This window comes from Oncorhynchus masou, chromosome 9 (assembly GCF_036934945.1).
Source record: "Oncorhynchus masou masou isolate Uvic2021 chromosome 9, UVic_Omas_1.1, whole genome shotgun sequence".
NCBI lineage: Eukaryota > Metazoa > Chordata > Actinopteri > Salmoniformes > Salmonidae > Oncorhynchus > Oncorhynchus masou.
Window position 1 is genome coordinate 73,062,114 of NC_088220.1, and position 14,311 is coordinate 73,076,424.

The 14,311-nt window shown below is 45.1% G+C and overlaps 1 protein-coding gene across 1 annotated transcript in view; it reads left to right on the plus strand.

Annotated features, from left to right (window-relative positions):
* Positions 1 to 3,505, plus strand: part of LOC135546614 (paired box protein Pax-3-like) — a 43,229-nt gene extending 39,724 nt beyond the window's left edge. The window contains exons 8-9 of the mRNA XM_064975180.1: positions 1,133 to 1,420; positions 2,890 to 3,505. Of these exons, the coding sequence (XP_064831252.1) occupies positions 1,133 to 1,420; positions 2,890 to 2,907 (306 nt within the window). The 3' untranslated portion in view covers positions 2,908 to 3,505. The remainder of the gene's footprint in view (positions 1 to 1,132; positions 1,421 to 2,889) is intronic.
* Positions 3,506 to 14,311: the final 10,806 nt, after the last annotated feature.

Below are 14,311 nucleotides of genomic sequence, written 5' to 3' on the forward strand. Positions count from 1 at the left end.
TGATGCATTTAGAGGTAGAGATGATCTTGAGTCACAGCAATTATCTGTTTATTATATACTTTGTTGAACTTTCTTTCTCATCCATCCAGGTAAAGTTAGTGAGGGTTTGTTATCGGCTCGTTCTGTCTGAACCTCCTCTATAACGACACCCTACGGCTCTTTTCCGTCCTTCGCTCGCCAAGAAATATTCCCCTAAATTCGATTATCGGGCAGCTAATCAATAACAGGTCAAATCCTAGCCTGTTTGTCTGCAGCTTGTCTGTTGTGGTCCAGAGGTTTTTCTCTCTGCTTCTAAAGGTCTACCATGTTATCTGTGGTGGGACATCTTTGGCGATAAGTCTTTATCTCATCCTTTGCTTTTTGGAGCGGCGACAGGAGGGAATTTCCAAATAAGTGGAGTTCTGAGACAAATTGGTTAATTCTTCCTCTGTGGAGTTATCTCTGCCTGTCTGGGAAGGCCTGGTGGAAGGGTTTTGATGTCAGTGGAGGAGAACTTCCTGTCTGAGTTAGGCTGTGTTGGAATGTGTTATAGATGGGGGTTGGGATGATACCTAACACCAAGCTGTGCCAAAATCACTTAACCACCTATCTGAATGGAGCGTCAATAACGTCACGTCAATAACACTTATCCTCCCTCCCTCCCTCTCCCTCTCCCTCCCTCTCTCTCCCTCTCCCTCCCTCTCCCTCTCCCTCCCTCTCCCTTCCTCTCCCTCCCTCTCTCTCCCTCTCCCTCCCTCTCCCTCCCCCTCTCTCTCCCTCTCCCTCTCTCTCCCTCTCTCTCCCTCTCCCTCTCCCTTCCTCTCCCTTCCTCTCCCTCTCCCTCCCTCCCTCCCTCCCTCCCTCCCTCTCTCTCCCTCTCTCTCCCTCCCTCCCTCCCTCCCTCCCTCCCTCCCTCTCCCTTCCTCTCCCTTCCCTCTCCCTCTCTCTCCCTCTCCCTTCCCTCCCTCCCTCCCTCCCCTCTCTCTCTCCCTCTCCCTTCCTCTTCCTCCCCCTCTCCCTCCCTCTCCCTCCCCTCTCTCTCCCTCTCCCTCCTCCCTCTCTCTCCCTTCCTCTCCCTCTCCCTCTCCTCTCCCTCTCCCTCCCTCCCTCTCCCTCCCTCCCTCTCTCTCCCTCTCTCTCCCTCTCTCTCCAGGTGATGGGTCTGTTGAACCCAGGTGGGGTGCCCCACCAGCCCCAGAGTGACTATGCCCTCTCCCCCCTGACAGGAGGCCTGGAGCCCCCTGGGGGCATGGGGGCCAGCTGCTCCCAGCGTCTGGAGCACATCAAGGGTCTGGAGGGCCTGTCCAGTGTCCCCAACATCCCCAGTCTCCCCTCGCTGCCCAACTCCCAGTCCTACTGCCCGTCCTCCTACAGCGCTCCTGCCTACAGCGTGGACCCTGTGGCCTCCTACCAGTATGGGCAGTACCACGGACAAAGTAAGGTCAATATCGCTCACTTTTATTACCACTTAAACACTTAGGAAGATATCTCTCCAATCATATCAACTGTGGCCACCTTAACCTTTCACCGCTCTTAAGTCTAATGCACCAATACATTTACAAAGAAAATGTGTTGATAGGATTCTAGCAGTGTTCACATGACGTGTTTCCATCCAATGAAAACAGCAGGGTTTCAGACAGGATAAGTTGTTTGATCCTATCTCTGAAGTAACACTGAGTATGTTGGAACATATCTGTCCTTTAGTAGACTGTAGCTCACCTCACCTGTCAGCAATTCAGTTCATTCCTATGAAACCGTACTGATAGTGTAAGATAGTGTCTCCTGGATCGTTTCCTTATGGGAGGCTTGTTTAACAGTGAGGAGGCCCTTCAGTTCACATTAACATTACACTAAGGTTAACTCTGACATCAAACAAACCTTCATGTAACTCTCAAAAACCGACATCATCCACATGCGTTCAGCAGTGATTAGAGCACCCTGCAGTTTTCAATTTCCCTCTGTGGGTCACCCAATCAGGCCAGTCCCTCAACCTCGCAGCAACCTCACCCTTCAAAGCAAAGACACCAGTCCATGTAGATGGCTGCCAAAGCTTTAAAAAGGACTGCAGGTATCGAGGAGATATTTAACCTAATATCCGAGAGAAATAAATGCTTAATGAAATATCTTTAAGAAATATGTAAGTGGACAGAAAAGACACACACACACACTCACTCACACACACACACACACACACACACACACACACACACACACACACACACACACACACACACACACACACACACACACACACACACACACACACACACACACACACACACACACACACACACACACACACACACACACCCATCAGAGGGACTACATCTTGATGTCATTAATCACAGAGACTGGATACCCGTGTGCGGTTAGGTCTGTAGAATGGGAAAAGGTATTTTCTGGGGGGTGGAAGGATCCTAATATCCTCTGGCAGGGCGGCAATTAGAAACAGGTGCGTGGTGTGGGCCTGCTGAGGTCAGCTGGGGAAGCAGTATTGAACTCTGTCCCAGATTCACTGGTACTAGGCCTCTAGTGTCAAGCCTAACCCAGTCTCAATGGGACTGATATCAAGTCTGCCCACTTCCCCTCTCTAGACCACACACACACACGCACGCACACACACACACACACACACACACACACACACACACACACACACACACACACACACACACACACACACACACACACGCACGCACACACACACACACACGCACACACACGCACACACACACACGCACACGCACACGCACAGACACACTGCCGCTGCACTGTTAGACTGATCACCATGATAATGCTTCTCCCATGGTTCAAACCCCTCTTTATCTCTGTCAGTGATCATCACCCTCTTTATGTTTAATTGAGGATAACTCATAACTTAGTCTCATTCTCTTCTGTTTTTCCTTTTAGGTGCCCTTCATTATCTGAGACCTGAGATCACCTGAGGTTCTGCCCCTCTAAGTGTCCCCCCACCACCTCCACCTCTGGCCCAACCCAGTCTCCACCTCCGGCCCAGCCCAGTCTCCACCTCTGGCCCAACCCAGTCTCCACCTCTGACCCAATCCAGTCTCCACCTCTGACCCAACCCAGTCTCCACCTCTGACCCAGCCCAGTCTCCACCTCTGGCCCAACCCAGTCTCCACCTCTGACCCAGCCCAGTCTCCACCTCTGGCCCAACCCAGTCTCCACCTCTGGCCCAACCCAGTCTCCACCTCTGACCCAGCCCAGTCTCCACCTCTGACCCAGCCCAGTCTCCACCTCTGACCCAACCCAGTCTCCACCTCTGACCCAGCCCAGTCTCCACCTCTGGCCCAACCCAGTCTCCACCTCTGGCCCAACCCAGTCTCCACCTCTGGCCCAACCCAGTCTCCACCTCTGACCCAACCCAGTCTCCACCTCTGACCCAGCCCAGTCTCCACCTCTGGCCCAACCCAGTCTCCACCTCTGACCCAGCCCAGTCTCCACCTCTGGCCCAACCCAGTCTCCACCTCTGGCCCAACCCAGTCTCCACCTCTGACCCAGCCCAGTCTCCACCTCTGGCCCAACCCAGTCTCCACCTCTGACCCAGCCCAGTCTCCACCTCTGGCCCAACCCAGGCTCCACCTCTGGCCCAACCCAGTCTCCACCTCTGACCCAGCCCAGTCTGACCCAGCCCAGTCTCCCTCTGACCAAGCCCAGTCTCCACCTCCGGCCCAGCCCAGTCTCCACCTCTGACCCAGCCCAGTCTCCACCTCTGACCCAGTCTCCACCTCTGACCCAGCCCAGTCTCCACCTCTGACCCAGCCCAGTCTCCATCTCTGACCCAGCCCAGTCTCCACCTCTGACCCAGCCCAGTCTCCACCTCTGACCCAGCCCAGTCTCCACCTCTGACCCATCCCAGTCTCCACCTCTGACCCAGCCCAGTCTCCATCTCTGACCCAGCCCAGTCTCCACCTCCGGCCCAGCCCAGTCTCGGTTGAGGGACATGTGTACTGCATGTGTTGAGACTGATGGGGCTCTCTATGTAATCTATTCCCTCAACAGTGATCTGTTCCTTCACACTTGATGAAAATAATGGAAGAGAGATTATAGATAAAATGACATTGATAGAGAGGAATTTAAGGACAAAACATAGAAACACATGAACTTCGATTCATGTCTGTTGATGAATGACAGAGATGCCACTAGGTACATTCCCTTGCCTGTGATGTGGTCTACCCCACATTGGGCGCCAACTTTGACCAGGAGGACCGTGGAGGACTAGCCCACATAGACCCACAGCACAGCCCAGGAGCAGAGGCCTGGTTGGGGTAAAACATCCTCAAGTCAGATCTGTGGAAGAGCTCAGCCAGACTGTATAGTAACGGACTTACTAGCGGCCTTAAAGCTGTGAGTCTGTTGACATGTTTGCCGTAGGGCCAAATGAATACAGATTCATTCTATTTATCTCTGAATGAAAGCTACTTGATGGAAAAAATAACAGGCTTTTCTTGTGGATTTATTTGACATTGCATTTATTTGATATGTTTTGTCCCAGATTCCTTCCCACACAGAGTGGATTCCTTCCCACACAGAGTGGAATGAACACAATATTCCAACCATAGATTGAGGAACAAACAAACAAACAAACAAACTTGAAAAAAATACATACAGTGCCTTGCGAAAGTATTCGGCCCCCTTGAACTTTGCGACCTTTTGCCACATTTCAGGCTTCAAACATAAAGATATAAAACTGTATTTTTTTGTGAAGAATCAACAACAAGTGGGACACAATCATGAAGTGGAACGACATTTATTGGATATTTCAAACTTTTTTAACAAATCAAAAACTGAAAAATTGGGTGTGCAAAATTATTCAGCCCCTTTACTTTCAGTGCAGCAAACTCTCTCCAGAAGTTCAGTGAGGATCTCTGAATGATCCAATGTTGACCTAAATGACTAATGATGATAAATACAATCCACTTGTGTGTAATCAAGTCTCCGTATAAATGCACCTGCACTGTGATAGTCTCAGAGGTCCGTTAAAAGCGCAGAGAGCATCATGAAGAACAAGGAACACACCAGGCAGGTCCGAGATACTGTTGTGAAGAAGTTTAAAGCCGGATTTGGATACAAAAAGATTTCCCAAGCTTTAAACATCCCAAGGAGCACTGTGCAAGCGATAATATTGAAATGGAAGGAGTATCAGACCACTGCAAATCTACCAAGACCTGGCCGTCCCTCTAAACTTTCAGCTCATACAAGGAGAAGACTGATCAGAGATGCAGCCAAGAGGCCCATGATCACTCTGGATGAACTGCAGAGATCTACAGCTGAGGTGGGAGACTCTGTCCATAGGACAACAATCAGTCGTATATTGCACAAATCTGGCCTTTATGGAAGAGTGGCAAGAAGAAAGCCATTTCTTATATCTTATATTAAGATATCCATAAAAAGTGTCGTTTAAAGTTTGCCACAAGCCACCTGGGAGACACACCAAACATGTGGAAGAAGGTGCTCTGGTCAGATGAAACCAAAATTGAACTTTTTGGCAACAATGCAAAACGTTATGTTTGGCGTAAAAGCAACACAGCTCATCACCCTGACCACACCATCCCCACTGTCAAACATGGTGGTGGCAGCATCATGGTTTGGGCCTGCTTTTCTTCAGCAGGGACAGGAAAGATGGTTAAAATTGATGGGAAGATGGATGGAGCCAAATACAGGACCATTCTGGAAGAAAACCTGATGGAGTCTGCAAAAGACCTGAGACTGGGACGGAGATTTGTCATCCAACAAGACAATGATCCAAAACATAAAGCAAAATCTACAATGGAATGGTTCAAAAATAAACATATCCAGGTGTTAGAATGGCCAAGTCAAAGTCCAGACCTGAATCCAATCGAGAATCTGTGGAAAGAACTGAAAACTGCTGTTCACAAATGCTCTCCATCCAACCTCACTGAGCTCGAGCTGTTTTGCAAGGAGGAATGGGAAAAAATGTCAGTCTCTCGATGTGCAAAACTGATAGAGACATACCCCAAGCGACTTACAGCTGTAATCGCAGCAAAAGGTGGCGCTACAAAGTATTAATAATTTTGCACGCCCAATTTTTTCGTTTTTGATTTGTTTTGCACGCCCAATTTTTTCGTTTTTGATTTGTTAAAAAAGTTTGAAATATCCAATAAATGTCGTTCCACTTCATGATTGTGTCCCACTTGTTGTTGATTCTTCACAAAAAAATACAGTTTTATATCTTTAGGTTTGAAGCCTGAAATGTGGCAAAAGGTCACAAAGTTCAAGGGGGCCGAATACTTTCGCAAGGCACTGTATGCCATTCAAAGAGGAAGCTTTGACATATCATCATAAACAGACCTGTAATGTATACTACAGCTTTTCCGTTCCCTTCATTATGTTAAATGCTTAGTGTTTTTAAACAATCCGTTGAACTCTCACTGTGTTCTGTTGATAACTCTGATCTCTCGTAGCTTTAGATGGATTCCTAGGGGTCAGGGGTGACTTCTGGGAAAGTCCCAGGTGAAGGATGAGGAGGAGGAGGGAGGGGGGACTCAGGGGTTCTGATGGGCGACAGGGCTGATCCATCCAGGGGTGCAGTTCCCCCTCATAGAGGCCTGTTAGGTCACGAGACTCACGACCAAGAGACACATGAGAAACCAGGATCACCTCACCTCAGACCAACCCAGCTGACCAGAAGTGCAATATCACGTACCTCAGAGTCGACGACGCCATCAAACAGATGAATCAAATTTAGATCTTGTGTCTTAAGAACATTCTGTATAAACATTTGAATCCCGTTTGAGTATGTCCCTATGGAGGCTTCCAGGTCCAAAACAAAGAAGCAACAGCAACAACAACCACCAGCATCGTCAGTACTGCTATAATAGCAAAGCGACAGGGAAAAGGTGGGACGCACATTGTGAACCATTGAAGTCATTCCAAGTCCATGTGGAGCAGATTGATTCAAGGGAAAAAATAAGTAAACAAAAAAACTTATGAAGAATTACAAAGCCAAATCATTTGTTGTTTTTTTGGTCTTTTGTCTTTTGGTTTTTCTTGTTGCAAAAACAGAAAGATCAATAGTGTGGTGTTTACGTAATTTCCTTATTTATTCTCTCTAAAGTATCTAAGCAATTCTGCAACATTATTCTTAAACTTTCTTCAATGTTTTAGTCAAGTTACTACATCACATATCTTATAGGAACACCGTGTCCGTCTGTTCACTAAATGGTAGCTGAATGTCTCAACAGATCCATAGTTTGCTACAAGCACTCAGCGGTCATTTGTACATTTGTCTGTAACAGAAAGAAAAGTGTTTTTTCTTACCAATGTGTTCCTTAATTTTCACATGTTTTTCTGTATTTTTTGACAGAATGATATGACACAATGTCTTGTGTACAAGCACAGTATTATTACTATTTATAATAAAACAGTTTAAATACAATGACTAAAAATAGTTTTCATTTTGTCTAAAGTTATACTGTCATTTCAAGATCATTTTCATCTCAGTGCAATCTTTGTGTATGAAATGCTTATCATCAGTGGGCAGTAAATAATTGACAGTGACTCATTGCAATATAACATACAAAAGAAGAGAGACAAGCATGTAGTTTTCAAATAAATGTATTTAAACCTCTAAGCCCTGTGTAAAAATAGAACCGTAACGAGATGTTCCTGACATGGAGTTGGACTTGAACACAACAGCCTTTCTTAGAAATTCAAACATCTGCACAACTTAGTAATGCCCACTGGCCCTCGATACTGTAACAAACACACTTCTGTTTAACAAATTCTAAATGAGAACAACCCTCAGAGCGTTTGGACAAACAGAACACCCTCCTCCCCCTCACTCTTCAACCTCGCTGGCCCTTACCCCTCTTAGGCCTTGGTCATACACACAGGGCCCCTCTGTGTGTGTGTATGTGTGTGTGTGTGTGTGTGTGCGCGCCACCCTGAGGATATTAGCCCTAATTAAAACACTCGTCTGATTAATCGAGTCTCGTCTCAGGCCTTGGAGGGACCACACGCTTTATAAATAAAGATTATGTCAACAGAAATGCTGACCCACTTTGGATCAATCACACTGCTGACATTTTTATTTACTAATACAAAATAATTTGGCCAACATGAGAACAAACATAAACTTGCACGCACGCACGCACGCACGCACGCACGCACGCACGCACGCACACACACACACACACACACACACACACACACACACACACACACACACACACACACACACACTGTTTGCTTTCCTAATCAGGCAGTACCATTAAAGATTAAGACAAATCGCTGTCGTTGTAAAAGTCCCAAGCAAAGCTGCGACCACAGAAATTTGTTTTACCAATGTAGCCTCCTCTTGAGCTGAATACCCCCCCCGAGTCTACTTAAAACCAAAACAAATTTGAGGGATTTTATAACATGTAATGAAAGGAAAGAGATAAAGATGTATAACTTTCTTATTTAGCCAGTTCATTGCACCATTGGCTGTGAGTAGTGAATATGGCCATGTTAATGGTTACCAGGGGCCCTCTGTATCCCTCTGTCTGTCCAATAGGGTTACACCCATCAGCACGTGATCCTGGAACTCACTTCACAGTCATTCCCCTCCCCTGTGTCATGTGAGCTGACCTGACCCAGGGATCACACTGGCAGCTGCTTCTGTCACTCCGACTCGATGTGTGTGTGGGTGTGTTTTTGCTTCTGAGTTTGTGTGCGTGTGCAATTACAGTATTAGTGTGTATCTGGGAGTGTATTCCTGCATTATACTATATTATTATTATTTTTATTTGATTTATTTCACCTTTATTTAACCAGGTAGGCAAGTTGAGAACAAGTTCTCATTTACAATTGCGACCTGGCCAAGATAAAGCAAAGCAGTTCGACACATACAACAACACAGAGTTACACATGGAGTAAAACAAACATACAGTCAATAATACATTAGAAAAATAAGTCTATATACAATGTGAGCAAATGAGGTGAGATAATGGAGGTAAAGGCAAAAAAAGGCCATGATGGCGAAGAAAATACAATATAGCAAGTAAAACACTGGAATGGTAGATTTGCAGTAGAAGAATGTGCAAAGTAGAGATAGAAATAATGGGGTGCAAAGGAGTAAAATAAATAAATACAGTAGGGAAAGAGGTAGTTGTTTGGGCTAAATTATAGATGGGCTATGTACAGGTGCAGTAATATGTGAGCTGCTCTGACAGCTGGTGCTTAAAGCTAGTGAGGGAGATACGTGTTTCCAGTTTCAGAGAGCGCGTGCTTCAGGTGGGTGCTGCTATGGTGACCAGCGAGCTGAGATAAGGGGGGACTTTACCTAGCAGGGTCTTGTAGATGACCTGGAGCCAGTGGGGTTGGCGACGAGTATGATGCGAGGGCCAGCGAATGAGAGCGTACAGGTTGCAGTGGTGGATAGTATATGGGGCTTTGGTGACAAAATGGATGACACTGTGATAGACTGCATCCAATTTATTGAGTAGAGTGTTGGAGGTTATTATGTAAAGGACATCGCCGAAGTCGAGGATCGGTAGGATGGTCAGTTTTACTAGGGTATGTTTGGCAGCATGAGTGAAGGATGCTTTGTTGCAAAATAGGAAGCCAATTCTAGATTTAACTTTGAATTGGAGATGTTTGATGTGAGTCTGGAAGGAGAGTTTAGAGTTGAACCAGACACCTAGGTATTTGTAGTTGTCCACATATTCTAAGTCAGAGCCGTCCAGAGTAGTGATGTTCGACAGGCGGGCAGGTGCAGGCAGCGATCGGTTGAAGAGCATGCATTTAGTTTTACTTGTATTTAAGAGCAATTGGAGGCCACGGAAGGAGAGTTGTATGGCATTGAAGCTCGCCTGGAGGGTTGTTAACACAGTGTCCAAAGAAGGGCCAGAAGTATACAGAATGGTGTCATCTGCGTAGAGGTGGATCAGAGACTCACCAGCAGCAAGAGCGACATCATTGATGTATACAGAGAAGAGAGTCGGTCCAAAGAATTGTACTCTGTGGCACCCCATAGAGACTGCCAGAGACCCTCCGATTTGACACACTGAACTCTATCAGAGAAGTAGTTGGTGAACCAGGCGAGGCAATCATTAGAGAAACCAAGGCTATCGAGTCTGCCGATGAGGATGTGGTGACAGTCGAAAGCCTTGGCCAGGTCAATGAATACGGCTGCACAGTATTATTTCTTATTGATGGCGGTTAAGATATTGTTTAGGACCTTGAGCGTGGCTGAGGTGCACCCATGACCAGCTCTGAAACCAGATTGCATAACGGAGAAGGTATGGTGGGATTCGAAATGGTCGGTAATCTGTTTGTTGACTTGGCTTTCGAAGACCTTCGAAAGGCAGGGTAGGATAGATATAGGTCTGTAGCAGTTTGGGTCTAGAGTGTCCCCCCTTTGAAGAGGGGGATGACCGCAACTGCTTTCCAATCTTTGTGAATCTCAGACGACATGAAAGAGAGGTTAAACAGGCTAGTAATAGGGGTGGCAACAATTTCGGCAGATAATTTTTAGAAAGAAAGGGTCCAGATTGTCTAGCCAGGCTGATTTCTAGGGGTCCAGATTTTGCAGCTCTTTCAGAACATCAGCTGACTGGATTTGGGAGAAGGAGAAACGGGTGAAGGCTTGGGTGAGTTGCTGTGGGGGGTGCAGTGCAAGTGACCGGGGTAGGTGTAGCCAGGTGGAAAGCATGGCCAGCCGTAGAAAAATGCTTATTGAAATTCTCAAACATAGTGGATTTATCGGTGGCAGTGGGGCAGCTGGGAGGAGGTGTTCTTATTCTCCATGGACATTAGTGTCCCAGAACTTTTTTGAGTTTGTGTTGCAGGAAGCAAATTTCTGATTGGAAAAGCTAGCCTTGGCTTTTCTAAATGCCTGTGTATAGTGGTTTCTAGCTTCCCTGAAAAGTTGGGAGCATTTGACAGTGATGAGTGGAGGTCGTTTGACCGCTGACCCATTACGGATGCAGGCAATGAGGCAGTGATCGCTTAGATCTTGGTTGAAAACCTCAGAGGTGTATTTAGAGGGCAAGTTGGTTAGGAAGATAACTATGAGGGTGCCCGTGTGTACGGCTTTAGGGTGGTACTTGGTAGGTTCATTGATAATTTGTGTGAGATTATACTATAACTATGTGTATAAATAAGTTCTGTATAATATCTCTGTTGTCAGCGGATGTGATTTGGTGTTGTTTTTAACTCCTGACAGGAAGACAGTCTCTCATCGGGGCCATCCACTTGGCCTGATCTGGGCTCTCTTCGTTCCTCCCACACGCTGAGGACAACTTAACCCCACAAACTCCCGGATATTAGTGCATGGAAAAATAGATCGGGAGGGTTGTATGTGTGTGTGTGTGTGTGTGTGTGTGTGTGTGTGTGTGTGTGTGTGTGTGTGTGTGTGTGTGTGTGTGTGTGTGTGTGTGTGTGTGTGAGAGAGAGAGAGAGATACAGACAGACAAAACAGAAACCTTGTTTATACCTGGGGAAAACATGCGTCCTTTGTCCTGATTGTGCCAATATTGTAGCTGTTGCATCTACACATGGTAGTAAAATGTGCTTCTTATATGTCTACTATTTACGCATTGTGACCCGATATCCTGAACCTCCCTGTATGGAAATTATTTGACAGATATGTATTTATTTGTTTTAAGGCACATATTGAGGCCATAAGTCAATGGTGCACCTGTCAATGATTTTAGAGGGCGGGATAATTATGGTTTAAATGTTTACACTGTCAAGATTCGTCTACAGTTGTAAGATATCCAGACACAATACGTGTCTGACTACCTCCCGAGGTGGTCTGGAAGATCAGATCACAAAATGTATTTTAATCATCTACATCTGTCTAAAAATGTGAGCACAATCAGAATGTTGACAAGATCAGGACAAAGGACTCATGTTAGAGCCAGGTATAAATGCTGATTGAGAGACCAAGACAGAGAAGAGAGAGCGAGAGACAGAGAAGTGAGCCCGCGAGAGAGAGAGAGAGAGAGAGAGAGAGAGAGAGAGAGAGAGAGAGAGAGAGAGAGAGAGAGAGAGAGTGAGCGTGAGAGAGCGAGAGAGAGAGAGAGAGAGCAAGAGAGAGAGAGAGGAGGACCAGCTAGTAAAAACTAAGAGAGAGACCCTATCCTCTGTTTTATGATAGACTATTACAACAATGGCAGAGCACTGAAAGAGAAAGAGGTTCTGGATGAGGTATCCCAGCAGCACATCATAGACTGCATGTGAGTTATCTGATCTAGACTGTTACAGCTGGGCTGGCTGGCTGATGGGACGGACGGCAGGCTGCTTTGATGAGGCAGTACGTTGGCTTAGCGTCGGCAGGCAGAGATGTTTTGACAAACGTGGAGCCAGGCAAAATATCAATCTGCTGGAGCGGAGGTCACCTTGGTTCATTCCTTCCCTCATACATTGCACCAGAACACCCCTCACATGATCATGACAGTGCGTGCGTGTGTGTGTGTGTGTGTGTGTGTGTGTGTGTGTGTGTGTGTGTGTGTGTGTGTGTGTGTGTGTGTGTGTGTGTGTGTGTGTGTGTGTGTGTGTGTGTGTGTGTGTGTGTGTGTGGAAAAAAGGCAGTGGAATGGGAGAAAATAGGGCAGAAGATAGTTATATTTTGTTTTTATTTGAAGAAAAAAAACTTTTTCAACTAAAATACAACTGATATTCAAACACGGGTCTCAAAAAAGTATTTTGAGTACCTCTCAGAAAACCAAGTTATATTTGAGAGTATTTGAATATATGCAAGCTATTTGAAAAACCCCAAATATTGATTTGATGGCTGCCAAATCGTTGATGAAGAACCAAAAACTACAACAGTTAGTTGAACTAGTCTAGATATATGATCATTAGCACATGGTTGGAGGGCTCTTAGATATTCATTTTAATATAGCCTATAGCCTAGAACTAAGTACATGAGGGATGTGGAATCACCTCAACATTTGAGTCGACCACTTGTGCAGCTTCAAAATGACTAATAAATATATTTTCATAATGATTGACGTAAAGTAATGCAGTAACACTTGACATCCAGTTCTTAAACATGTGTAGTAACTTTGGGACAATTACAATAGCAACATTGTTGTTACTAAGGATTTTGTAAATTGCTTTATAATTGCATCACAATGGAGTTATTACATAAGTAGAATAAGGAACAGTCACTATTCCTCTTCTGTACAGTAATTACAAAAGCTCAGCTCATTGCTATGCAATTAAAATGCAATTGCCAAAGTATAATGCAACAACCTGCAAATAAGCTTGTATTCTGAGTAAACTATCCCTTTAAAGATGGTAGAGTGTGTGTTTGAAACAAGAACACTTGCCCTCATATGGCGAAAGAGTCGAGGTTGTTCTTTGCATCCAACTTGCTGTTTGCAATGTTTGCAAATGGCTTTGAATTACTCTGCAGTATTTTCAGGTATCGTAAAATTAACTGCAGCTTGCGACCTTTTCAGTGGCATGTTGAGTCACAGCAGTTGAGTGTCAACTTATTTATACATATCTGTACAAAATGTCATTGGCTAATTGGTTTGGGTTGATTATGTACACCTTGGCCAATGGACATTCACTAGAAATGACATTTTTCAAAATCTTCAGATAGAAATGTATTGTGTGATCAAATATGACTGTCAGATAGATTGGAATACAATAGGAAATTCCAGATACAACCCTGCAATTAGCTGAAGGCAGCCAATCCAATAGTTTCAGAAATGTAGTCACATCCAGAGGTCTGTATTCAAATATATTTTTGCAGTAGTTCCTTTCTCAGATCTGTATTCAAATAGTTTAAAAAGTAGTCACTTTCTGAGAGCTGAATTCAAATAGTTTAAAAAAGCAGTAGCGGTGCGTGAGTAAATTCACAGCGGAAGCCAAGCCAGAACCTACGGGTTGTGATAATTGAGTTGTTTGCGTTATAACCTGTTAGTTCATATGCCTTGACACCGTGATATACTGTATAGGCCTAAGGCCGAGACAGTGGCAGAATAAACCTACTGTTCCTAGGCTTCATTGTAAATAAGAATTTGTTCTTAACTGACCTGCCTAGTTAAAAAAAAATAATAATAATAATATTGCATGTAACAAACAGCTGCATGACCTACAGCAGGGATCATCAACTAGATTCAGCCGCAGGCCAATTTATCCTTGAGCGGATGGTCAAGGTGCATAATAAAACAAATATATTTTAAGACTGCAAATTGACCATAAGAAGCCTAAACAGATGTAATATTTGACTAAAACATAATAATTTCAAACCTTGTGTGAAGTGAATAGATACTTTACCAAAACAAGAGTAACATGACTTTTGAAAACAAAAATCCCCCTGAAGTCATGCAGGTTGGCATTGTTTTGC